At 42.2% G+C, this 24286-nt stretch overlaps 6 protein-coding genes across 8 annotated transcripts; 3 read left to right on the top strand and 3 right to left on the bottom strand.

The window, feature by feature from the left end:
• The first annotated feature begins 360 nt into the window (after positions 1-360).
• On the top strand, positions 361-13498 carry Grd (Glycine receptor). Of its 3 annotated transcripts, none has more exons than XM_032434156.2 (6): positions 361-895; positions 5915-6878; positions 8982-9049; positions 9221-9524; positions 11457-11861; positions 11928-13498. In XM_032434156.2, exons 2-6 carry the CDS (start codon positions 6476-6478, stop codon positions 12881-12883), a joined length of 2136 nt encoding a protein of 711 aa, XP_032290047.1. In that variant the 5' UTR covers positions 361-895; positions 5915-6475; the 3' UTR covers positions 12884-13498. The 3 variants fall into 3 exon arrangements, with proteins under 3 accessions (XP_032290047.1, XP_032290046.1, XP_002048401.2); XM_032434155.2 differs by lacking the exon at positions 361-895 and adding an exon at positions 4115-5307; XM_002048365.4 differs by lacking the exon at positions 361-895 and having other exon boundaries at positions 4115-6878.
• A 249-nt stretch (positions 13499-13747) lies between these two features.
• On the bottom strand, positions 13748-15145 carry LOC6623611 (glycerol-3-phosphate phosphatase). Its single transcript, XM_002048364.4, has 3 exons — positions 14890-15145; positions 13977-14655; positions 13748-13914 (listed from the first exon to the last, which is right to left on the bottom strand). Exons 1-3 carry the CDS (start codon positions 14984-14986, stop codon positions 13758-13760), a joined length of 933 nt encoding a protein of 310 aa, XP_002048400.1. The 5' UTR covers positions 14987-15145; the 3' UTR covers positions 13748-13757.
• A 20-nt stretch (positions 15146-15165) lies between these two features.
• Positions 15166-16777, bottom strand: LOC6624475 (glycerol-3-phosphate phosphatase). Its single transcript, XM_002048363.4, has 2 exons — positions 16529-16777; positions 15166-16165 (listed from the first exon to the last, which is right to left on the bottom strand). The coding sequence occupies exons 1-2, from the start codon at positions 16623-16625 to the stop codon at positions 15312-15314; spliced, it is 951 nt and encodes a 316-aa protein (XP_002048399.1). The 5' UTR covers positions 16626-16777; the 3' UTR covers positions 15166-15311.
• Positions 16778-16944: 167 nt separating this feature from the next.
• MED19 (mediator complex subunit 19) lies at positions 16945-19041 on the bottom strand. The gene is made up of 3 exons (XM_002048362.4): positions 18260-19041; positions 18077-18194; positions 16945-18016 (listed from the first exon to the last, which is right to left on the bottom strand). Exons 1-3 carry the CDS (start codon positions 18695-18697, stop codon positions 17556-17558), a joined length of 1017 nt encoding a protein of 338 aa, XP_002048398.1. The 5' UTR covers positions 18698-19041; the 3' UTR covers positions 16945-17555.
• Positions 19042-19160: 119 nt separating this feature from the next.
• LOC6624439 (dihydrolipoyl dehydrogenase, mitochondrial) lies at positions 19161-21388 on the top strand. The gene is made up of 4 exons (XM_002048361.4): positions 19161-19325; positions 19645-20172; positions 20239-21117; positions 21189-21388. The coding sequence occupies exons 1-4, from the start codon at positions 19284-19286 to the stop codon at positions 21252-21254; spliced, it is 1515 nt and encodes a 504-aa protein (XP_002048397.1). The 5' UTR covers positions 19161-19283; the 3' UTR covers positions 21255-21388.
• Positions 21389-21604: 216 nt separating this feature from the next.
• Positions 21605-24123, top strand: TrpRS-m (Tryptophanyl-tRNA synthetase, mitochondrial). Its single transcript, XM_002048360.4, has 3 exons — positions 21605-21957; positions 22017-22444; positions 22513-24123. The coding sequence occupies exons 1-3, from the start codon at positions 21733-21735 to the stop codon at positions 24023-24025; spliced, it is 2166 nt and encodes a 721-aa protein (XP_002048396.2). The 5' UTR covers positions 21605-21732; the 3' UTR covers positions 24026-24123.
• Positions 24124-24286: the final 163 nt, after the last annotated feature.

Genomic DNA, 24286 nt, shown 5'->3' with positions numbered 1-24286 from the left:
GTGGGCAGGCCGCAGCACGCACTGCGCCTGCGCAGAAGCTCGAAACGTAAACAGACGCAAAGCCAGTCACATTTATGAATGAAGCCACCCACACAACGCCTGCTACTCCCGGCGCTGCAGTGTTAATGGATTTTGTGCCATGATTTAGCTCGCTGTGGCAGGGCGTCACTGATTTTGCGCCTTTTGCATGTCCGTGAATGTGTTGCGTGCGTGTGTGTGTGTGTGTGTGCTTGTGTGTGTGCGCTCTGTGTGTATGTGTGTGTGCGTGCTTGTGCTTTATGCTGTCGGCATATCCTCTGCTCATGTTCCCAGCTGCACAATTGAATCTTGGCCAACGGTTGGGTTTTAATGTCGTTTCAGTTGGCGTTGCGCGCTTGGCGCGTCTCGACGTAGTCCTCTGACCAATTTTCCTGCTAAGCGGGCAGCGCATTAAGGACTCGTTTTCCATTTCGATTCCGTTATCTGTTTGCTTGTTTGTTGTGATTCTTATTGCTGTTGACTGTAGACGTTGCTGCCTTCTGGTTTGGCCGGCGGCGGCGCAAAAAAATTGTTTTGCACTCTGAGGAGATTAGAGGCTGATTGCGTATTGACAGCGGCGACTGATTGAGAAATTAATTGAAAAATTGCAGAAAATAGTTTGTTTTGCATTGTTAAAACGATATCAAGTGTTGGAAGTTAATTAAACAAAATATTTTAATTTAAGCAATCGTTTAAAAATGGTTTGCATGACGTTTGTGTTGTGTTTGTCAATGCTATTTTAAAACATGTGCAGCAAATTTCTATTGGAAACTCTTTAAATCTATCCAACATAATTCAAATGTAAAACATTAAATACTATACAAATAAATAATATACAAACTGGCGTATGCGTAATATTTGAGATGTTTATTACTCAGTAAGAATCAAACCATTTAATAGAATATAAATATAAAATGTGCAGTGTTTATATTTAAATACAAAAAATTTTTAAAATGTTATGCAAATTAAATGTTATATAAATGCGGACCAAAAAAAGTATAATAATATTAAAGTACAACCTGGCGTATACTTAATATTTGAGATTTTCATCAGTGAGAATAAAATATATAGAAAATATATATGTATATAGTGTTTATATTGAACTACATAATCTTTATGAAATGTTATAGAACTTTTAAATAATACAGATGCATGCTCTAAAATGTAAATTAAAATATTAACACATAACCTGGCGTATGCGTAACATTTAAGCCGTTTATTCCTCAACTGTATAAAATGTATTTCAATAAAGTGCTGTGCAACATTTATATTAATCAGATTGATTAATAATATTGACGTACAGCTTGGCGTATACGTAATATTTGAGCTGTTTATTACTTAGTACGTTAAACTGTATTATGTGTGCATATGTTTATATTTAAATAAAATGTTGTGCAATTTAATATATTGTAAAAATTATATAAATGCTGACCCTCTAATTGATAGCAACAACAGTGTACAACTGGGCGTATGCGCAATATTTAAAGATGTATAGTTAAGTATATAAAATAATACACAAATCGAACAATAAATATAAAAGCGTTTTAAACGCGTTTCCCTTAATTATCTCATTAGCTATATCAACATTTACTAAAACGCAATTAAACTGTCGACTAATACTAATTTAAAAGTGAAGACAGGCGACCCAATAAACTGACAACTGCCCAATTAAAATTATGTACAACTACAGAAAATCCCCCAAAATATATTAAAAATCAATTGCATATGCGGTCGACCCGCACAATTACCAAATGCTAAATGCATAAACCATAAATATGACATGAGCAAAGTGAACAGCAACAGAAAAAAAAAACGTATTAAGTGCAAACAAAACGATATTATCACAAATTGAACAGCACATTAGAGAATTAAAAATCTGATAAAAACGTAACCAGTAAATGCATTCAAAATATGCAGAATAGAAATCGCTGCAACTAATAAAACCACCAGCGATTTTGGTCAACCAAGCAAAGCATTAACAAAACTATTAACTCTCCCAAAAGGGATTTGGGGGTAAATGCAATTTAGTGTCTGCCTTCTGTTATTTACGAGTGTGATCATATGGGCTTAAGCTGCAATTTCGTAATAGACAAATTTACATTTTTCAAATTTCCATAAGCAAACCCAAATAAGTATAAGAAGCTTCACGGCTTTGAACAACTAAAGTCTCTTGAATATTCGAAAATAAACTTACAAGAAATATATCCATAGAACAAACACTCTCTTTAAATTGACTAGCGCAAACATTTCGCTTAAATCTGACAATGTCAGCGCTTTGTATTTTTTTTTTACCCTCTTTTACAAGTTCTTAGTTTTCTTCTCCTTTTTTGGTAAGATTTTTTGCCTCGCGTTATAAAACATCTCTCGAATAGGCAAATGCAAAGCAGATTCAAGTAGAAAAACTAAAAAAAAAATATAAATAAAAAAGCTGGGCATCGCACTCTTGAGATTTACATTGTAAAGTGATGCGTTTAGTTTTTTACCCTATCCCCCAACAAAAAAGAAATTCTGTATGTGTATGCGCGTATGGTACGCGGCATGATACAACGGCCTAACAAAAACTGCATTTAAATTAATTGAATTTGTCAGAGTTTTTTTTTTGTTGTTGTTGTTGTTGTTGTCCCTTAGTTTGAGCCGAGAGCTGGCCGGGGCCAGCTCAACGATATGGTCTATTGCTTTTATTGAATTGGTTTGGGGATTTGTTAGTTGACCCACAAGTCAAGTTGAGCTCCCCCTAACATCAAGTTTGCTTGAGGGTCGCATCTCAATCTCCTATGCAATTTGTGTGTCATTATGTGTTTGGCCACAGCAATGCATCTGTTTGTATCTGCTTTTATTTTTTTTTCCGGCTCTTCTTGGGGAACTGCATTTGCGTTCATTAAATTTGCAAGCAAGTTGAAATGTTTTTGTTTACCTTTGGAATGCGTTGGGGTTTTTGTTTGCAGCAAATTGAATGCTGGAAAATAATATATGAAGCTTTCATAAGGGATATATGCCAAAGAGTTGGAATTGGAGACGATGCTGAATATGTTAAAGAGCGGGCTTGGCAATTAGTCAGCTAGTAAGATGAGCTTAACAAAATATAATAGAAACTTAGCATAATTAAATAAGATAATATTAGTTAATGGAATACTGACTGAGTCCTAGACATCTTAAGAATGTACTTATGCTGCAATCTTAAGAAAAGAGAAGAATAAAACTTACAACACATTTCACGGCATAATCATGTTTCAATATCAATTGATAGCACAGCTGTGCTTCAACTATTCCTTCTTTGCATGTTGCCCAAGTGTCTACTGTACAGGGTAATGCACTTAGCTAAGCCAAATGCAAACAACCAGAAGTTCAACCGCTTTCAATGTTCCCCCAACTGGTGAACGTGTTTGTAAAACGTGAGCCAGACATCCTGGCCATGCTCTGAGCAGCACGTGCTGCAGTTCTACTGAAAAATAATTACAACAATTGCATTATTTAATGCCTGAACTACATGCGACCCGACCGACCGCAGAATGAGTCGAAAAAGCTGTGGCACAAATGTTGACTTGCATTTAATTAAATTTCGCTTTTTAAAGCTAACTAGAAAACTTGTGGCTGTCCGCCTCTGACAATACAATTTCGCACGCCGCCTAAAAAAGGCGAAGCTCCATATAATATATATGAGCTTATACTTATATAAGTTATGCACTTGCAGATTGAATGCACAACTCGTTTGTAAGTGCTGACGCAAAGAGCAACTAAATAATGCCAGGCTTAGGCTCAGATTCTGTTCCGCGTCCATAGAAACCACCTGCTGCACCCACACAGCCAGGCGAGCCCGTAAGAAAACATAATACATATAAGTTTATATGCACCAGATGCTTAGAAATGTGGTTAGCAAAAATATGCAGGCATCAGGACGCAGCTTAAATGCTCTATAAAGAAACGCTGCAACTTGAGTAGTAAATATAAATTTACATGAGTTTTGGTAGAGAACTTGCTCTATAAAGGCCAAGAAATAATCGTCATAATTCATAATGCATAACTCACAAGATATCTTAATCAAAGCCCAGCGTTACATAAAAAAATAATAAAGGTATTCTGAAATTTTCTCACTTTTAAAGTTCCTAATTAAATTCTATTAAATATTTTTTGTTGATTGTTAAGCTTTATAGTTAGAAATTGTTTTCACTATTTGAAACTCAATTTATAACCTGCAAGGACACATACGGAGGGCAACAATGCAGATGGTAGGGCCGAAAAGAAGGCGACATATTCTATAGAGCCTGGGCACAGTAGCACTGGCAGAAAGAATGGAACATGGAAAGAACGGAAGCAGTCAGCGATGAGGAGGGCAGCCTTCAAAAATTGAGTGCAATTTAGACGACGTTGATGAGAAAATGCGTTGAACGTGCTCAAGTTGTGCTCTACGCCTGTGGCCGGGTCCGCATTTAACCCGTTCGCCAGTTTAACAAAGGCACAAAGCGTTGGGAAAGGCGTCGCGACAACCAAAGCAAGAAATTAGAAATAAAAGCTAATGCCTTTACTGGCTGGATGCTTGCTTGGATGGATGGCTGTTCTCTGTTTGTTTGACGAAAGAAGGACCGAAAAAAAAGAAGAAATTATTATTAAAAAGGAAGTGTGTGGCTCAGATTACGACTCACAAATAATGATCATCTGGTTAATTTATGACGAAAGCCAATATTATGGCACAGACCTGAGTAGGGTACTCAAACGTCAAGTAGTTAATGTATTCAAATGAAAAGGATCATTTTTCATACAAAGTGGGAATAAGGACATATTTTGTACAACATTTAAGCACATCATTATGGTTTATCCAAAAATACATTTATGTCAGAACCAATTGAGAATTACAAACAAATTTTCGATTTAAAGTGAGACTACAAACCATTAATAAACTCTGTAAATTAATTTAGACAAAAGAATAACTAGCATATGATATTTTCAAAAATTTTCCACAACCGACACACGCTTGGTAAACGAAGCGAACATAATGCACATTTCCTGACGAGCTTAAGAATTTCAGACTCAGACTAAGCTTCAGACACATGACTAATTAGCAAACACAGCGCCTAATCAAGTGGCAAGTAACATTGACGAGCACGAGACCTCGATGCTGAGATGAGATGCACTGGCTCTGAGATGCTATCAGATGCCCGACTTGAAGGCAAGGCAAGACAAGGCGAAATGCAAGTGGCCACAGAATGGATGTGCCGTACGGAAGCCCACTTATTATTCAAAATAGTTAACACCACCTGATGCCACCGCAAACACGCACACTCACCAAATTAGGTTAGTGGGTGAGACGTATAATCAACTTATGGGTCGCATTGTATTTTGCATAATTAGATAGATGGTGTCCGCCTTGACGCCTTCGAGCAACTGACCAAGCATGAGGACCTATTTAAGGACAGCTCTCCTTATGCAATGACAGCCCGACTGCCCTCCAGCTGCCAGTTCGTCTTGCTTGATGGCAGTTGATTTTTCATTAACGGCTTGTGGTCCGGCTGGTTGGGTTGCTTGGCTGGCTGTGCGCGGTTTCATTCGATTTAATAACTCGCCATCAATAAGGTTAAGGTACGGGCTTCCTGTAGCCAAGATGAATATATTAATATTATTAAAAAAAATATATATGTGTGCACTCAACATGAGCTTTATGAACATTAATCTCATGCAAATCCCAGCTGTGCAGCTTACAAATTTATATTACGCATCCGCCATGTTGTGTTTGTAAATGTGTGTGTGTGTGTAAAAATCACTTGTAGATTAATCAAAAGTTTTTGAATATACATTTTTTTTTAAATAAGCAAATTAATTTGAAGCTCGAGCAAAAGAAAACGCAAAGATTTTAATAAATTGAAAAACTAGTTCAACTGCCAAGAGCTTACTATTTTTTTAGCATAAATCTCAGTGCTCCTGGCTAATTGGCCCAATCAAACTGCTGGCAGTTAATCAAACTGCCAAGAGCAGGCGACAGTCGCCAGTCGCCAATTCAAACAATTAAAATCATAAAACTCATCGCAAAAGCCGCCAAAGCGAACTGAAATACACAAAGACAATTGTCAAGATACAGGACAAGATAAACGGAACTAATGCGACCCAAGGAACTGGATGAGTTTGTGAAATTAAGAAAAACGCTCGGAATGCAGCCAGTGTCGAGTGCAACATCCGGTGCATAAATGAAAATAAATACCAAGCCGGCTGGCAAACAAACCAGAAAACGAGAACTGTCAGCAGCAGTAGCAGAAACCGGAGAGGCAACTGGAACAGGACCTGAAGCCGTAGTAGCTGGTCACTAGCCAGCGACTGGCCAACGGCCGGTTAAAGCGACAAATGTTAGCCAAACGGATGTGTAGATTAGGCCAGAACAGTTGTCCATCAGACGTCTAAACAATAGACTCAAACAAAAACAAAGAGAACACCAACACCAACAGCAGCAACAATAACAAATCTGTGCAATATGTGCGCAAGCAGAGCAACAACAACTCAAACAAAAACAACATCCGGCAATGCGTCGGCTGACCTCATCGACGGCGACTACTCTGGCAGCAGCAGGAGCAGCAGTTGTCCGTCCTGGCTGGCGCAAGGACAACGTTTAAACTTGCGCATATTTAAACTTTTGATTAGCTGCTGCCTTCTAATGTGCTGCATTTATACAAATGCCTGGCAATTGTCCATTGGCCAACTTGGGGTCATGGCCGGCAGCATCAAAGGGCGCGGCGAAACGCATCGACTGAACGAGATTGGAGCCGGCTCGTTGACGCGCTCCTGGCTAACGCAGAGCAATAATCATGCCAACATCTCCGAATTGTTGGACAATTTGCTGCGTGGCTATGATAATAGCATTCGACCGGATTTCGGTGGTAAGTTTGCCAACAAATAAAACTCAAATAAATGGCTTAAGCATGCAAAGTAATATAAGTATAAAAAGTTATCTTAGTCCAACTATCTGAATGTATAGATATTAATTAATAGATGATTAAATACATACCTTAAAGGTTCTGCTTTGCGGCTTCAACTTTTTATACATGTTTCACTCTTGCCGGAATATCCACCCTCCTTGGTGGAAATGGTGTTCCAAGGCTTGGAGGGTTCCTATAGATATCCAAGAATCTATCCAAATGCGTTTCTTTTTGCAGAATTCAAGCTTCATCTGTAAAAAATTCGATTCACTTAGATTAACGAAATTCCACCCACAACTGTGGAAAATTGGCGGAAACTATTACTACTTAACTCATTTGCAAATATGTTTAAGAAAATTCATTTGAGGCGTATTTCACAACTTTTACAAAATTCAAAAACTAATTTCTCAATATCTATGTATATAAAAGATGACTGGTTGGGAATTTGATGTCTTATTTTTCAAGCAAAGATCTCGGATTAAGTAAGGCCAGCAAATAGCAGCTGATGAAAATATAAATATATATATATGTCTGATTAGCAAATAGATTCTTGGATAGCAGAAAAAATAGACATGTGACTCTCCTATAAAGGTTTTCAAACGTACAGACACAGTCTATCCCAGCCAAAATATATAATATATATATAAATAATAAAAGCAAAAAAATAAATACATAAATTGTCTGCAAATAAATAAGAGAAAGGGGTAATTGGAACACTTGAGTGTTCATATTTAGGGTGCCATTTGTATCCGGTTCTGTGGTTCGAGTTTTGTTTATACCTTTTTGGCTGTTTACCCTTTGCCAGTTTCCTGTAATCAGCATGCGAGTACATGAGCAGATTCGCTCCTTCAGCGGAAGCGTTTAATGAAGCGGAAATCGCTGCCAGGAGACATACACACAGCTCCAAGGCGACAATAATGATGATGATCACATTGACGATGATGATGATGTGACAGCTCCCTTGGCAAATAGTTAGTGTCACAATCGACAACAAACAACCAACAAAAAAAAACAGAAAAAATTATTTACATACAATTTCATTGCAATTTCCCCCACCCCCTTTATTTGCGTGCTTGTTTGTTGCGCAAGGATTCTCCAAGAGCTACGGGCCCTGCCCCGCAAATTGATAAGCTTTTTCAATTTTCCAAATGGTCTGCACCATAAAAATTTAAATATTTTCGAAATTTAAGAGCCTTGCGGCTGGCACTCAATGAAGCTTAACGGGCATCCCCCCTGCCCACTTCTATGCCGGCTACAACAAAAGTTTGCGTTTACGCAACTTAAGCCCAAATTACATTGTTTTAAACACTTCATTAAGAATGGGCTCGGCCGCTAAGTGCTCCACGGTTCAATGCGATGAGCGTGCAGGATATAAGGATACGTGGCAGGATGCACGATGCATAACGCGTGTTTGCCAAGCTCAACGCCAAAGTCATTAAAAACTGTTCGCATAGGCAAAAATAAAAAACCAATGAAAACAAAAATGCATATTAGCGCAAAATACATGAACAGGCAAAGGCTCATAGATGATGCGAGTACACTGCGCTGAGCCTATGGAATGGGACTGTCTGCCAAGCGGCTTAAGTGTCATTGTTCATAGAGGCAACATTTAAATTCCGTTTCATGTGAAGGACTTCCATGAATTATTCATGTGCGGGAATTATGTTGAAAAATCCTTGCTGGAACAGTTTTCTGCGAATACTTTTATAAAAAACTACAAAATACGTTTCTAAAATTTGAATAAAAATGTTATATATAAAATATTAAAATAATTATCAAAATTACAGACAAAACTTTACGGAGATTTTATAAAATTTTATATTCTAAGCATTTCGCACAAACCTCATCTTACTAAACAACTAAACTTAGATTCCTTTAAAGTAATCATAGGCAATGGTTGAAAAATATTTAAAAAAAACTCTTGGAATCCTTAAAATCTCGTCTCCATAACATCTTTATACCTAATCAGCATAAGGTCGTATAATAGAGTACTATAATTTTTAATCTTTGTTAAGATTAATTAAGCTCCGACAACTTTGTACTCTTTTCTTTCTCTCTCTAAAGGTCCACCAGCCACCATTGAGGTGGACATAATGGTGCGTAGTATGGGTCCAATATCAGAAGTGGATATGGTAAGCTGTACAAAACTTACAACTCTTTTATATTTTCATATATATAGCCCACTAAAAGTCAGGCAGGAGACGTTGAGCACATCTTTTGGACACCTTTTGAGTGGTCGTCGCCTCCTGCCGCGCCCATCAAGCACGCCCTCAATATGCCTTCATTTACCATGTCTTTTGCAGACCTACTCGATGGACTGTTACTTTCGGCAATCCTGGGTGGATAAACGGCTCGCCTTCGAGGGTGCCCAGGACACGCTGGCGCTGTCAGTGTCAATGCTGGCGCGCATTTGGAAGCCGGATACGTATTTTTACAATGGCAAACAGAGCTATTTACACACGATAACCACCCCGAATAAGTTTGTGCGCATCCATCAGAATGGGCGTATTCTGTACTCCAGCCGGCTGACAATTAAAGCAGGCTGTCCCATGAATCTCGCGGATTTTCCCATGGACATACAGAAATGCCCGCTGAAATTTGGCTCATGTAAGTGCAAATATATAAAGGAAAAAAAAAAAACCCTAAACATTGGATGTTTGCAAGACCCATTGGATTGGCTGGGCTGGGCCGAGGGGCGAGTGGGCATGGCTGTGCGCTGGCATAATTATGCATAATTGGCGCTTATAGCGCTTTGATGCGCCTTCTGTCAGCCTCATGAATGGCATGTCCGTGGCGACCACTTGTTGGAAGGACAATGCAGCATATGCTTTTAAGTCTGTGATTCTGTGTGTATGGGTGTGTGTGTGTGTGTGTGTGTCTATGGAAGGACTCTAGCTTACACTCATAAGCTGAATGCCATGGCATTGAATGTGATTATGAATGTAAAAAGAATTGTCAAGTGAATATGTGGGGTTTTGGCTGGGCTTAGGATTTTAATGGCATAAGCCATTGGTTATTATTGCTATTAATATCGATTATATAATGATATAACATGCTAGCTACAAGAATTTCATGTACAAATAGCTCATATCTATACTCTATCTCTACTCTATACTCTGCGAATATCTATACTCTATTTTGGTATTTGAATTAGATTTCGTCTGCTGCTATTACAATACTTTATTACTTTAAACGGAGACTTTATGTACTTTTTGTGTGCACTATCTTCTGTCTGTTTTGGTTAATACTCCTCTGAATAGATGCAGCTGACATTTCAATTATTGCTGCCAAGCAAAAAACCTTTCCTGACGTTGATGTATTTTCATCACACAACTTTTTGTTACACATGCAAAATTGAAAAGCTCCAACAAAACAACAAAAGCTGCTGTTACTTAACTCGAGCATATAGTTAAGCGATAGTATATTTATTTTTTTTTTGGCAACAATTTATGAGCCCAGTTAGCTTGAATGCCTTATCGCTAACCTAAATTAACAGACGACACCTGAACGGGCCCCGTGCCACAGTTGGTATTATTGCTTCCGATTTGCTGTGAATAATGTTGCATGCAGTCAAGAATTCAATTACCCCGCAACACTCTCCGCACAGCTCGTCGCTGTTATTGCCTGCCACTTAATGTTGACAATTTCCCATTTGATGCGACATCGACTCACCGAAAATATTGCCAAAGTCAGCGGAATAGCGCATAGTATCCGAAAATATACAAAAAAAAAAAAATGGAATAAGGTAAACCAATCCGCATCCACACATGTCGCAATGTTTGGCAATTTGTGCAGCAAGGCGACAACAACAACAACAATTACAATAACAAATAATATATCTGGCACGTGTGTTGATAGCAAACCGTTTGCAGTTAGAGTAGAGGTCTCGACTGAATCGATGGCGATGAGGAAAAGATGATGTGATTGACTCTGATTGACCCAGTCACGGTGTATAGGTGTTAGACGTTAATTGAACGGTTCTTTACATTTTTAATATTTAATTTAATATTTAAGGAAAATTTTTAAGGAAATTAAAGTGACAATGTGGGTGTAGCTGTGACTGGCTCCTGAGTTGAGGAAAATTCGAAAGAACAAAACTTTTGAAATAATAATAATTAAGAATGTTAAATAATATTACTAATAGTAATAATAATGATAATAATAATCACAATAATAATTGTTATTATTAATAATATTTTTATAATATACAATCTGAAATTATTTTGCTAAAGATAGAAAAATATCTTGTGCTAGATTTAGATATTTCTTCTATATTTCATGTGTGGGTAATATTTTTTGGCTTTTGGGAAAAGTATTTCTTCAATAAGTTATGAAAATCCACAGAATCGTATATTAAAACTTATATTTCAATCATATCCAAGCAAATATGTATTTGGGTAAGGCAAAATAGTGCGAGCACAGTTGGCCAATTAAATTGTTGCATCACTGATGCAATCCCTTTTAATTGCCAATAGTCTGGAATAACAAATGTCTCACGTTGAATTTGCACCCACTAATTTTGTTGCTGCCATTGGACAGTTGGCTACACCACGTCGGATGTCATTTATCGGTGGAACAAAGAGCGACCGGCAGTTGCCATTGCTGAGGACATGAAATTGTCACAATTCGATTTGGTCGATTGTCCGGCGGGTAATATAACGGACATTGTTTACAAGGCAGCCGCACCGATGCCCCAGCACTACAACAACAAGGACACGTTCCCATCCAAGCAGCCGCCCAATCCCAATAGCAAGAACTACAACAACAACAACAACAACAAAGTGATGTCAACTTTTGCGGGCCCGGGTGCCAAAAATCAACATGTCCGCGGCACTGGCCTAAAACTAGACAAAGGCGCCTTCGGCTCGGGACGCGGCGTTGCCGGTGGCGGTGGTCTTGTCACGAATCTGGCGGGCAGCATCAGCTTGGAAACGCATCATCCATGTAAGTTGTCAGCTTAGTGTTGCGACTTGCAGCTGTTAATCTTGGCCTTCTCTCTCTCTCTCATAGCGGAATACTCGATGCTGATGGTAAATTTTCATCTGCAGCGGCACATGGGCAACTTTCTGATTCAGGTCTATGGGCCTTGCTGTCTGCTGGTGGTGCTCAGCTGGGTCTCGTTTTGGCTGAATCGTGAGGCGACTGCAGATCGCGTTTCTCTGGGCATTACCACGGTGCTGACCATGACATTTTTGGGCTTGGAAGCACGCACAGATTTGCCCAAGGTGTCGTATCCCACAGCGTTGGACTTCTTTGTGTTCCTCTCATTTGGCTTCATCTTTGCGACCATTCTACAATTCGCAGTTGTCCATTACTTTACCAAATATGGTTCCGGGGAGTGTTACTTTATTATTGAGGAGCTGGAGTCGGATTCGGCCGAATCTGAAACGGATGCAGATGCCAGCGGCCAGTCGGACTTTCGCGGCAGCAGTGAATCCAAGATCTATGAGGTTATACCGTTGTCCATGTGCGCCATCAACATGCCAGCATCCGGCAGCAGTCGCCTGGGCATGCTTCACTCCAGACGCACCACGCGTAATCGACGCCACGGACTGACGGGCTTCAGCTTCTGGCGCTGCTTGGACTGGTTCAGCTGCCGGCGACGACGGCGTCAGCCACGCAAGGCTACCTGCTCCGATGAGGATGAGGAGTACGATGAACAGACGCAACTGCGTTTCGATGAGGCGCCCTGCACATCAGCAGCTGCAGCGGCAGCGGCGGCGGCAACAGCTGCACAAAGCCCACCGCCCACCGTGGGACGCAGGCGCATGTCCTTCTATAGGCGCGAGGAGCTGGAGGCGCGCCGCAAGGGCAAACGTACACCGCAATACAATTCGGTATCGAAAATAGATCGTGCCTCAAGAATTGTATTCCCGTTGCTGTTCTTTCTGATCAATGTGTTCTACTGGTACGGCTACCTGTCCAGGAGCTCGCGCATTTTGGCCAATACGCCAACGAGCACCTGATGTTACCTTTTAGCAATTTAGACACAGTCCCTAAAGAAGTCCAGCGTTCCACAAGGAAGAGCAGCGGCCCTGGGAGAGTGTTAAGCTATTCGATCAAGGTGTATTACGGCTTCAGTTATTTGCTCTTAACCTGATTTGCTAACCGCTATGAACGCTTACTGAGATTTCTTTACGCGCTAAATTGCTAAACATAAAATGCTAGATTTACATATCACAGGACTACAACTTGTACATATATACATGGGCATATAGCACTATATATATATATGTCATATGTATGTGTATCTGATACATCAATATTATTTGTACAGTTAGCCAATAAGTTGCCAATTTACTTGAGCTTTTAAACGCTTTGTTCAAATACAATATAAATGCTGATTCTAATAAGTTCTTGTTAAACGCATATTTATAACAAACCATTAAATTGTTCGGTTCGCCCAAAGAGCTTGTCGAGATAAAAATGTGCTGGCTAGTAAAAAAAAAAAAATACAAACCTATCAGCAAAAATATAATACGAGAAACTGTTGGTTACTAGTAGAAAATAAAACTCAAAGTAAAAGCTATTGCACACTATTAAAGCATAACAATTATAAAAATTAAAAGCTAATGGCATAAATTTAATGAGCATTTCAACTTGCCAGCACATTGAGTAAATATATATATATATATATGTGTGTATGTATTTGTAATTGAATGGAACTAATAATATTATGTACATACCAATCTGAAGTGCGTTTCAGTTACAATCCCGCCCAGACAAAGATAATAGCATATGACATATGGCAAACACTTGCCGCAGATAAGATATCTGATAAGCTAATATCTTTCTGCATTGTTCATATCATTGGCTCACTTTATTGATCCATCAAAATGCTCAAATATATGGCAATAGATTGGCCAGTTTGGGCAGAAAAACATCTGGCCGTGGCAGCTGGGGATTCGCATGCAATGTATCCAATTGATAGCTGCCTGTGCCCACCAACAGCGATTGCAGATTGCAGTTTCTGGCAAAGGTGACATCGATTTTGCAGCTGCAAAGCAAAACAAATGACATTGATTGGCGCAATCCTTGCTTAAACGGGCAACTGCTTACCAATCGCCAATCATGAGCGTGCGTTCGGGCTGCAAGGCGGCCGCATTTAGCAGCGGCTGTAGCACCAAGGGATTGGGTTTGCCCATTTCCAAAGCCTCGCGTTCCGCACAAGCCTCAATGGCGGCAACAAAGGCGCCAGTGCCGGGTATATGATATGACGGATACTTGTGCACCGCATCCTTGTTGGTGACGAGAAAGGCGCAGTCCTTGTTGCTGCACAGTATGTGACAGGCGCGCGCAATTTTACAATAGCTGAAATGCTCGTCCCAGCCAACAATTACGGCGCCCACATTGGCAACAGCTGCGGGCTGGCTTAATTCGCGCTGCACAAACTGCTGCCACTTGACGTCTGGCTGCAGCTGCTCTGGTTCGCCTGCGCCAAAACTTTCAATGCCCGCGTCATTTAGTTCCCGGGCAATCGCCGCATTTCCAACCACATAAGCCCGCTTTGTAATGTCGGTTGTCTGCTTCAGATAATCGACAATGGTTTGCGTCGGCGAGATGATGTGCGTCTCATTGGGTAGCTGAAAGCCTAGACGCTGGGCGCGCTGCCAAATTTCGTGGCGTGTCTTTAGGCCATTATTTGTAATTAAATAAACGCGTTTGCCGGCACGAGTCTGCAAGGCATTCAGCACATCAGCGGCACCTTCAATAGCCGTGTCATCGTGCCACAATGTCGCTGTTGGTAATTCACATTAATAATAATTATTTCAAGCAATTTTTAAACCAGCGCGCCTCATCACAATTAACCCAATTGATATCGATAAAAGAAACTTTAAAGTCGATATCATTAAACGACATGATATCGATTAAAGAAAGTATATTAAAGCCTGGTGGCAGCTCTGCAACAAGTGGGAGCTCTCTTCTCCTTCCCTCACTCTTTCTCTCGCTCGCACACAGATGCCAAACTCACCGTCGCAGTCGCTGATAACTGTGTCGAAGCTTTGCAACCAGCTGTTCACCTGCTCGGGCTGGAGATCCAGCAAATTGATAGCGCTTGCCTTAAACATTCTGTAAACGCGGTCTGATTGTTACTGTTGGCCGTGTTCAATTATGTTTGTGCCTGAACTGAGCGTCAACTGAGCGACTCATCGTGATGTTTTAGAATGCATGCTATCCCGCTCACACAATTGACTGCGCTGCGCTACAAACGAATTTGATGGATGGCTATTTCGATAAGCAGGCACACTTTACAAATAAATTGTAGTTTTATTGTAAATTGTACTATAAATTTATGTAATGTATTGTTAAAAATAAATTCCCTTCTATTGTTAATTTTAATAGCGTCCCTGAGCGGAATCCATTAGCTGTATAAATATGAAAAACAAATACAAATTAATAACTTCCATGTGTCATGGTGTTCACAATGGCGGGCAGCAGGTCACCCAATTTCGGCAGGTACACATCCGGTATCAACTTCTTGTCCTCCGGGTTTGTGCTACGCTTCCACCGCTGCACATCGCACAAGTGATGAATGCCCGTGCCCACCAGCAGTGTCTGAAATCCACAATTATATCCCAGTAGAATGTCCGTATTGGCACGATCGCCAATCATAAGAGTCCGCGCCGGATTGATCTTCTTGTGCTTAATCAGCGACTCGCATATGGCCGGATTTGGTTTCCCAATAACGAAGGGTTCTCGCTCCGCACACGTTTTAATGGCATTCACAAAACTGCCACTTCCGGGCACAACAAAAGAAGGCATAGGAAAACGTTCATCTGTATTGGTTGCAATGAACAAACAGTTTGGATCGCTCAGGTAGGATGCAGCTTTTGTCATTTTGGGAAAACTGAAATGCTCATCAAATCCGACCACAACGGCGCCAATATTCGAATCTAGCTTTAAATGCTTCGCCATAAACTCGCCCAGATTACCTTGCATAACATCTGGCCCAACACGTGTATGCCGTATGCCAACTGCGTCCAATTCCTGGGCAATACCTTCCGAACCAATAATATAGACGCACTTGTTAAAGTTGCGATGCTTCAGGTACTCGGCTGTTGCATGAGCTGTCGATATAATGCCTTCCTCAGTAATTTGAAAGCCCAGCTCCACACCTTTGGCCAGCAGCTCTGCACGCGTTTTTGTCGAATTATTTGTGCAGAAATAAATGCTCTTTCCCATTTTCTTCAACTGGTTCATGGTATCCACGGATCCGCCAATTGCATTTCCATATACCCACAGTACGCCTATATACATATATATAATATTATATAATATTCATTATAATATCTCAAAAATTGCTTCGACTGTTATTATTATTTATTAAAAAATAACCCAAAATGTCATAGAATACGCCATCAACTTTAAAACATCAATAATCGTATTTTCGTCAATTGTAGCAGCTTTCAAGTGTCAAGATCGCCGCACCCAACTGACATTGTAATTTGACATTGAAATTTGCGCGGCGACACACACACACACACACACATACACAACCATAAATAAATACATATGCATGTAAGTTTTGACAGACGACTTAAAGGGAAAAAGTGACGTGACCGCAATTTACATTGTCGCCGCATCCTTCATTGATAAATTCACACACTCACCATCACAATCGGATATAACGGCATCGAAACTGTTTAGCCAGGCAGTGACCTCTACAGGTGTAAGATTCAGCAAGTTGGTGCACGTTTGTTTATACATTCTGTTAGGTTTCGATGTATCTGTTGCAGAGGCGTTTGGACCGGAACCCTTAAATGCCCGTTTACTACTGCAGGTTATCTATTTATTACAAATATTCATTCACTGATAATTTATTTATGTACATATATCTACTGGGGGATGCGTTTTAGATAGTCTGGTAGCACCGTTACTTATCAGCTGTTAGCATGGTGAGACAGCTGTTGAAAAACTACTGCACTTTTTGGGATTTTTATGTACATTTCAACGACAGCTGTTAGCTGAAAGCTGCCAACTGTTGGTCGCCCGCGTGCTTAAACGCGCTTAAAAGAAAAACATTGAGTAACACTTTCATGCCGTTTATTATTGTATTTGGCGCTTACATATACAATTAATTACTTATAGTACAGGTTTTTGTTTTGTTGAATCTCAGCTTACTTTCTTCATTTTTTTTTTTTACAAACATGCTGGAAGAACAAACAATTGCAAATAAAGAAAAATACTGTAGCTACACCAAATTGTAAGCAAAATTAATTTGGACCATCGAAAGGAATAACTGCAAGCAAGTAAAATATGGTATATATATGTATATATGTGTACAGTAGTGGGTCTTGGGATGGAGGGGTAATTACTGGAATCTAGAGCGAAAATTTTGCATTTTGTACCATAATTTGCATTAAATAAATCTCATTAAGCTAGCAATGTAAAACGAACGAAAAGTTTGCTAATTACAATATAAAACTATTTTACAATAATCATAATTATTATCTTAATAAATTAAGAACTAGACACGAAACGTTATCGAGAAATTGCATTTAGTGTGCATTAGTGACACATTTGTTTTGTTTTTCTTTTTTTGTGTGTGGGCTATAGACGTGTGTGTGCATGCGTATGTGTGTGTGTGTGTGGTTTGTGAGAGGTAATGAGCCAAGTCTATTAACTAATGGATTTCACCTAAAACTGTGACATTAATAAGCTACCTGGGCCGCCACTGGCATTACCAGCGCCGCCTCCAGCGCCGCCGCCACTGTTGCCCAAAACAGAGCCCAATAACGCCCCACTGGGCATCTGTTGCTGCTGATGCTGCATGGGGAGCTGTTGTTGCATTTGCAGCGACGTGGGAAAACTGTTTAGGCCCATGCCCGCATTCATGCCAACGCCAACGCCCACGCCCACGCCACCTGTTGCCATTGGATTGGACATGCCAGCGGTGGCACCCATCACTGGTCCGCCCATGCCAGCGGCGACAGCACCGCCGCCACTGGGCAGACCGATGCCCAGTGCCGCGCCTGGCTCGGGGCTTTGATTCTTCTTTTTGCGTTTTTTCTCCTTTTTGCGTTTCTTGCGTTCCTTGTCATCCTCGTGGCGCTTTTGTTTTTTGTGCTTCTTCTCGTACGTCTCCAGGCCAGCAGAATCTACATAGTGAAGTGATAAGCGACGCATACATGATGTGTATCAATTCACAGGTAACTTACCCAGCAATGTTGACTCCGGGCCCCCCGTGGTAATTCCGTCTTTGTGCTTGTGCTTTTTGTGCTTGTTTTTGTGTTTGCGCGCAGGTGTTGCATATGTGGTGCGGTACTGTTCCGGCAGCTGAGACCCAAAGCAATCGAAATAATTAACATGAGAGTATATGAATTATTGTAGCCAATGCTTACCGGTCCTGGATGCAATCGGAAGCCGGCTAACTGCACTGCAGTCAATGGAAGTAGCTCCTTGCCACCAATTGGTGGCTTTTCGATGACGCTGCGCAGCGTGCTATTTTCGACGGGATGCGTGATGAGGTCATTGATGCCGGGTATGTTGGGCAGAAAGGATGCCAGGGATTCCTTAAATTTCTTCTCCTTAAATTTGGTCAGCGTGTGATGCAGTCCATATTCGGTCATGAGATCCTTGTCGCCCGTTAACTCAGCTTTCGCCGGTGGCTCCTTCATCGAGTAGAACGGACCCGTGTGTATTATCGTTGGCGTCTTACCCAAAGATATCGTCGTTTTCAGCGTTCCCGACGAGTCCTGTCGCGCCACCACAGGCGAGCGGCCGCCGTGCGGTGAGGATCTGGGTGAGTCCATCATTATGTTGCCGTAGTTGTTCATCATTTTAGGGCTAAACGGCAGAGCCACAGACCGAGGAGCTAGGACACAGTCAGTCACTTAGGCACACACACACACTCACAACAACAACAACAACAACAAAGTAGAAGCAGCAGCAGCAGCAGCAACAACAAGGCCAGACAGCGTAGCAACTTTCGCAACTTGCTATCGGATGCTGCCGCATACACAAAAAGCGAGCAATATACGCTCAACTTGTTATTGCGGCCGCTTGATACTTTTATGTATATTTAATCAATTATTTTTCACGTTTTATTGCGATTTTTTCTATTCAATTTGCAGACGAGACTCTCGCCATCTTGTTGTGTTCGCGTACAAGTGTGACCAGCTAGCGAATAACTGAATATATACCATGAACATGATATTAATAAATACCAGAGGCGCTTTAATGAATAAACGCAATCCCGATATATAATGTCGTCGAAATCCAGCCACTATCGATATATTGGCCAGTCATCATCCGCAGTTTGTCGTGTTCTAGCGCAGTATCGTGTATTTTCAGTGGAACATTGAAAATAACGTCACATTAGTGTTTTTGATTTATAGGGCAACATAATCTACCAATTGACCAGCAATGCAGTCGACATTACGCAGAACTCTGACAGCTGTAGCCAAGGTACAAACACACAAACGGCTTTTATATGAAACGTACTCTCTCGAGGGGGGTTATGCAATTCTAACCTAAATAGGTCATAACTTTGGCATTAAATGCATTAGTCGATCGTTGTGACGTCAAAAACAGTGCGTACTCCAGTGTCAAGGTCGTTTATTAGGCCAATTATCAGCTGACACAGTTGATATAAACCCAAATTATAATCAAAATATGTGTGTTAAGTGCCATCGATTAGCGTAAACACAACAAACAGTACAAAAAAAAAAAATAAAACCAAGTGTGACCATCTACATTACAGTTTAATCCCTTCTTTCCCTTTTAGACACCGCTGCGCACCAATGCCGCTATTCTGGGTGCATTAAATTCCCGATGCTACTCCAGCACACATGAGGCGGATATTGTAGTGATTGGTTCTGGGCCCGGAGGCTATGTGGCTGCCATTAAAGCTGCCCAGATGGGCATGAAGGCTGTCAGCGTAGAGAAGGAGGCTACTCTGGGCGGCACCTGTCTGAATGTGGGCTGCATTCCCTCAAAAGCTTTGTTAAACAATTCACACTACTATCACATGGCCCATTCAGGCGATTTGGCCAATCGCGGCATTAACTGCGGCACTGTCTCACTCGATCTGGAGAAGCTCATGGCCCAGAAGACGAATGCAGTAAAAGCGCTCACCGGCGGCATTGCCATGCTTTTTAAGAAAAATAAAGTCACACAGCTGACAGGTTTCGGCAGCATTGTCAATCCCAATGAGGTGAAGGTGACGAAGAACGACGGCACCACTGAGACCGTTAAGACCAAGAATATACTGATTGCCACCGGCTCTGAGGTTACTCCATTCCCAGGAATCACTGTAAGCGCATGAAAACCGGCAATTGTCTTGTCCAGTGTGGACTCTAAGAACATTCGCACTTTGCAGATTGATGAGGAGGTAATTGTGAGCAGCACTGGCGCCCTGAAGCTAGCCCAAGTGCCCAAGCATATGGTCGTGATTGGTGCTGGAGTTATTGGCTTGGAGCTCGGCTCAGTGTGGTCGCGTCTGGGCGCTGAGGTTACTGCCATTGAATTCATGGACACCATTGGCGGCGTTGGCATTGACAATGAGGTTTCCAAGACCTTCCAGAAGGTGCTCACCAAGCAGGGGCTCAAGTTCAAGCTGGGCACCAAAGTGATGGGCGCCACGCGCAGCGGCAACAGCGTTACTGTCTCTGTGGAGGATGCCAAATCTGGTGCCAAGGAAGAGATTCAGTGCGACACCCTGTTGGTGAGCGTGGGACGTCGCCCCTACACAGAAGGTCTTGGTCTGGAGGCTGTAGGCATTGTTAAGGACGATCGCGGTCGTATTCCCGTCAATGCCACCTTCCAGACGGTGGTGCCGAACATTTACGCCATTGGCGATTGTATTCATGGACCAATGTTGGCGCACAAGGCCGAGGATGAGGGTTTGATTACCATTGAGGGCATCCAAGGCGGACACGTGCACATTGACTACAATTGCGTGCCCAGCGTGGTCTATACACACCCTGAGGTCGCGTGGGTTGGCAAATCAGAGGAGGCACTTAAACAGGAGGGTGTTGCCTACAAAGTCGGCAAGTTCCCCTTCCTGGCGAACTCTCGTGCCAAGACGAACAACGAAACCGATGGCTTCGTCAAAGTGCTGGCTGATAAGGCAACGGACCGCGTGCTGGGCACGCACATTATTGGCCCTGTCGCCGGCGAGCTTATCAATGAGGCCGTTCTGGCCATGGAGTATGGAGCTTCGTCGGAGGATATTGCTCGTGTCTGTCATGCGCATCCGGTAAGCTTGAAGGATGATTATCAATGCCAAAACAATTCGATTGTAATTTTTCTTTCTGTTCTTTACTGCAGACCTGTGCTGAAGCTTTACGTGAGGCCAACGTGGCGGCCGCATTTGGAAAGCCTATAAATTTCTAGATCCAATACCATTGCACCTTTCTTGCTGCCCATGGGCTAACGGAATTCGCTATATTAAACTCTCCACTTGTTTGAAATTCTCAATGTGCAACTCTAACGAAACATCTCCGATCAATATATAGAATACAAAACAATGCTATGTAGTTGACGATTTGCTTAATAAGTTTAGAATAAAATTGCGTTTTAAATGATGTGCGCGCCTATTGCCAACAACTATCGTTATTCGTATTTTATTATCGATATTTGTTGAAATATCGTAAGCACAGCAGCTCGATATATCGAAATACTAAAAAGAAATTTGTAAATACATAGTCAGTATGGTCACTCCTATCATATGCTCAGTTTTAAACAAGTGTTGTCAAAATTTAGCAGCAGAGTCGAGGTGTTATTTTGTTTTATCCAGCGTCAATTAGTTTTCCATTTTTTGTATTACAAACAAATCCGACTAGATAAAAGTACAAAATTAAGAACACTTGCAATGTTTCGCGTTGGTAAATTTAATGTAAATCGTGCCAACCGTCTAACGCGTATCACACGTCGAATGTCGTTGGCCAAGCGTTTGCTAAATGCCAGTCAAATTCAATCATCCGGAACTGCTCCCAGGGAACGAATGCCCACACCGCCCACGAGTCAATCCTGCTTAGCTAGTAAGTTACAGAAGAAGTCGCAAACGGTCGACCCGGACCAGATCCAGGGCCCTCCGGTGAGTGGCATATTGCCTATGACGTAACAGAAAATAGCCAGAATCGCCTCGCATTGCAGCAGAATCAGCGCTGGCCGCGAAAAATCTTCAGCGGCATTCAGCCAACTGGCTCACTGCATCTGGGCAACTATTTGGGCGCGGTGCGCAAATGGACGCAGCTGCAGAAATCCCGTGAAAATGTAACCATTTGCATTGTTGACATGCATTCGATTACAATGCCGCATAACCCGCCTCTGCTGCGAGAGAACATCTTCACGATGGCCGCAACGCTGCTCGCCTGCGGCGTTGATCCCGCCCAAAGCACACTGTTCGTGCAGTCTGCCGTAATGGAGCACAGCGAACTTAACTGGATACTCAACTCGCTGACCACAATGCCGCGCTTGGCCCAGCTGCCGCAGTTCAAGGAAAAGTCGCGTATGGTTCGGGATGTGCCCCTCGGCTTGTTTGTCTATCCGGTGCTGCAGGCGGCAGACATTATGCTCTACAAGTAAGTGTTTGCCCAGTGCATGAGCATCCTGAACGGATTTTGGGTTAATCCACTTTTGTTGCACGCAGAGCTACCCATGTGCCCGTTGGAATCGATCAGCTGCAACATATACAACTGGCACAGCATTTGGCGCGCAACTTTAATACGCGCTATGGTGAAATGTTTCCGGTTTGCACTCCAATGATTGAGGAAAACGATGGCTCCCGTATACTGTCTTTGCGCGAACCATCCAAGAAGATGTCGAAATCCGACCAGAATCCCAAAGCCACCATTAACTTAAGCGATTCACCCGATGTCATCAAGGAGAAGATTAAGAAGGCCGTCACTGATTTCACTTCGGACATCTCGTACAGTCCCAAAATTCGGCCCGGTGTCAGTAATCTGGTCAATATTCATGCTCAAGTTACCGGCATGGACATTGCGACGGTGGTCGAGGAGGCCAAACAATTGGACACGGCCAAATATAAGGAGCGTGTGGCCGAGGCGATCATTGAGCATTTACGCCCGATACGCGAAAAGATTAACCTAAATTTGACCAATCGCAACGAACTTATCTACATGCTGGAAATGGGCTCTGAGAAGGCGCGCAAGGCTGCCCAACAGACCATGTGCGAGATCAAGCAGCGTTTGGGCCTGGGCGTTAATGCCATTCTGCCGCCATCCGTGTATGTGCCGCCGCCACTGCCGGACCACTCCAGATTAACGGCTAGCCAGCGTCTGGCTAAAGGCGTACTTCATCCGGACGCCCATCCCCACAGCATGCCGCACTTCGAGCAGCGCTGTGAACCCAGCCATGGTGCCGCCGCTAACATTGGTGGCGATTCTGGGGATGCGGTCACTGGAGAATCAACAGCCAAGGTGGGTGCACCGCCTATCCGGGCTATACGTCGACCTATTGTGCCCGTGCAGACGATGCGTGTGGAAAAGTCCTTTAATCGGAACCCCTCCCGGCATATATTTAAATTGGACACATTCAATATGCCCAAAATTGGATTTCGTGATTCAAACATGACTCCTACTATAAGTCGGTCGGACCAGCGAGATCGCCGCAATCCTGTCATGGGCTTTGCAGCGCCCACCTCATTGAGCGCTGTAAATAGCATCTCTGGCTTTAAGTATGGTAACTCGAATCCCAGCGCTTTGGCTTCCATTGCAAGCCAAGTGAATGCGGCTCATAGACAGCAGGAAATGGTCAGCAGTGTGGCCAACAGTGCTTACTATAAAGCGGCTTCCAGCTCCTTTAATAGCAAAAGTCCCAGTGTGGTCAATGTTGCAGTCAACTCCGCACCCAACCGTAACAATGCGGCTACCAAAGCGGTTATGATGGCCAATGCCGCCAGCTCCAACAGCTCGACTGGCTCCAGTAGCTCCTCCGGCTCCAGCAGCTCCAACGCCACTCTCAACACAGCCAACAGCGGCAGCAGCAGCAGCAGCAGCAGCAACAACAGCATAACCACAAAATCCGAAGACTCAAGCGATACTACTGATGAAGATGGGGAACAGAGTGTGGAGGATCAAGATGATGATGATGATAGTTATGCCACTGTCCCATCAGAGGACAAGATGGAAAACTCTAACTAGTCCGGTGTAAAATCCTAGCAATTGTTTTTAGTATAGTCTTTAATTACTTAAATCGCCTGTAGTACATCGTGCTTATGATAAAAAATGTTGAACATGTATGTTGCCTCATTTTCTTTTCAAATTTGCGCGCCAATTCTGGCACTGAAAATCGGCTTAACATAATGCTATTGCGATGTTAATTAACAGTTTTAGTATTTCTACTTGATGCTATCGAAATTATCGATAGTTTGGCATTTTGCTGATTATCAAATGCGGTCATAA

The sequence above is a fragment of the Drosophila virilis genome, chromosome 3 (genome assembly GCF_030788295.1).
Source record: "Drosophila virilis strain 15010-1051.87 chromosome 3, Dvir_AGI_RSII-ME, whole genome shotgun sequence".
Lineage (NCBI taxonomy): Eukaryota > Metazoa > Arthropoda > Insecta > Diptera > Drosophilidae > Drosophila > Drosophila virilis.
The sequence above is the reverse complement of the archived record's forward strand: the minus strand, read 5'-3'. Positions and strand labels throughout refer to the sequence as shown.

What these genes read in the sequence shown, in the direction of transcription:
- Grd (XM_032434156.2), top strand. Translation starts at nt 6,476, where the DNA reads ATGTGCGCAAGCAGAGCAACAACAACTCAAACAAAAACAACATCCGGC. An exon ending in CATTCGACCGGATTTCGGTG is followed by an intron (nt 6,879 to 8,981) that starts GTAAGTTTGCCA and finishes CTCTCTCTAAAG; the next exon opens with GTCCACCAGCCACCATTGAG. An exon ending in CAATATCAGAAGTGGATATG is followed by an intron (nt 9,050 to 9,220) that starts GTAAGCTGTACA and finishes TGTCTTTTGCAG; the next exon opens with ACCTACTCGATGGACTGTTA.
- LOC6623611 (XM_002048364.4), bottom strand. Translation starts at nt 14,986, where the DNA reads ATGTTTAAGGCAAGCGCTATCAATTTGCTGGATCTCCAGCCCGAGCAG. An exon ending in AGTTATCAGCGACTGCGACG is followed by an intron (nt 14,656 to 14,889) that starts GTGAGTTTGGCA and finishes AATTACCAACAG; the next exon opens with CGACATTGTGGCACGATGAC. An exon ending in ACGCTCATGATTGGCGATTG is followed by an intron (nt 13,915 to 13,976) that starts GTAAGCAGTTGC and finishes TTTGCTTTGCAG; the next exon opens with CTGCAAAATCGATGTCACCT.
- LOC6624475 (XM_002048363.4), bottom strand. Translation starts at nt 16,625, where the DNA reads ATGTATAAACAAACGTGCACCAACTTGCTGAATCTTACACCTGTAGAG. An exon ending in CGTTATATCCGATTGTGATG is followed by an intron (nt 16,166 to 16,528) that starts GTGAGTGTGTGA and finishes ATATGTATATAG; the next exon opens with GCGTACTGTGGGTATATGGA.
- MED19 (XM_002048362.4), bottom strand. Translation starts at nt 18,697, where the DNA reads ATGATGAACAACTACGGCAACATAATGATGGACTCACCCAGATCCTCA. An exon ending in TCCGATTGCATCCAGGACCG is followed by an intron (nt 18,195 to 18,259) that starts GTAAGCATTGGC and finishes TTTGGGTCTCAG; the next exon opens with CTGCCGGAACAGTACCGCAC. An exon ending in CCCGGAGTCAACATTGCTGG is followed by an intron (nt 18,017 to 18,076) that starts GTAAGTTACCTG and finishes TTCACTATGTAG; the next exon opens with ATTCTGCTGGCCTGGAGACG.
- LOC6624439 (XM_002048361.4), top strand. Translation starts at nt 19,284, where the DNA reads ATGCAGTCGACATTACGCAGAACTCTGACAGCTGTAGCCAAG. An exon ending in CTCTGACAGCTGTAGCCAAG is followed by an intron (nt 19,326 to 19,644) that starts GTACAAACACAC and finishes TTTCCCTTTTAG; the next exon opens with ACACCGCTGCGCACCAATGC. An exon ending in CTCCATTCCCAGGAATCACT is followed by an intron (nt 20,173 to 20,238) that starts GTAAGCGCATGA and finishes CGCACTTTGCAG; the next exon opens with ATTGATGAGGAGGTAATTGT.
- TrpRS-m (XM_002048360.4), top strand. Translation starts at nt 21,733, where the DNA reads ATGTTTCGCGTTGGTAAATTTAATGTAAATCGTGCCAACCGTCTAACG. An exon ending in ACCAGATCCAGGGCCCTCCG is followed by an intron (nt 21,958 to 22,016) that starts GTGAGTGGCATA and finishes CTCGCATTGCAG; the next exon opens with CAGAATCAGCGCTGGCCGCG. An exon ending in GCAGACATTATGCTCTACAA is followed by an intron (nt 22,445 to 22,512) that starts GTAAGTGTTTGC and finishes TGTTGCACGCAG; the next exon opens with AGCTACCCATGTGCCCGTTG.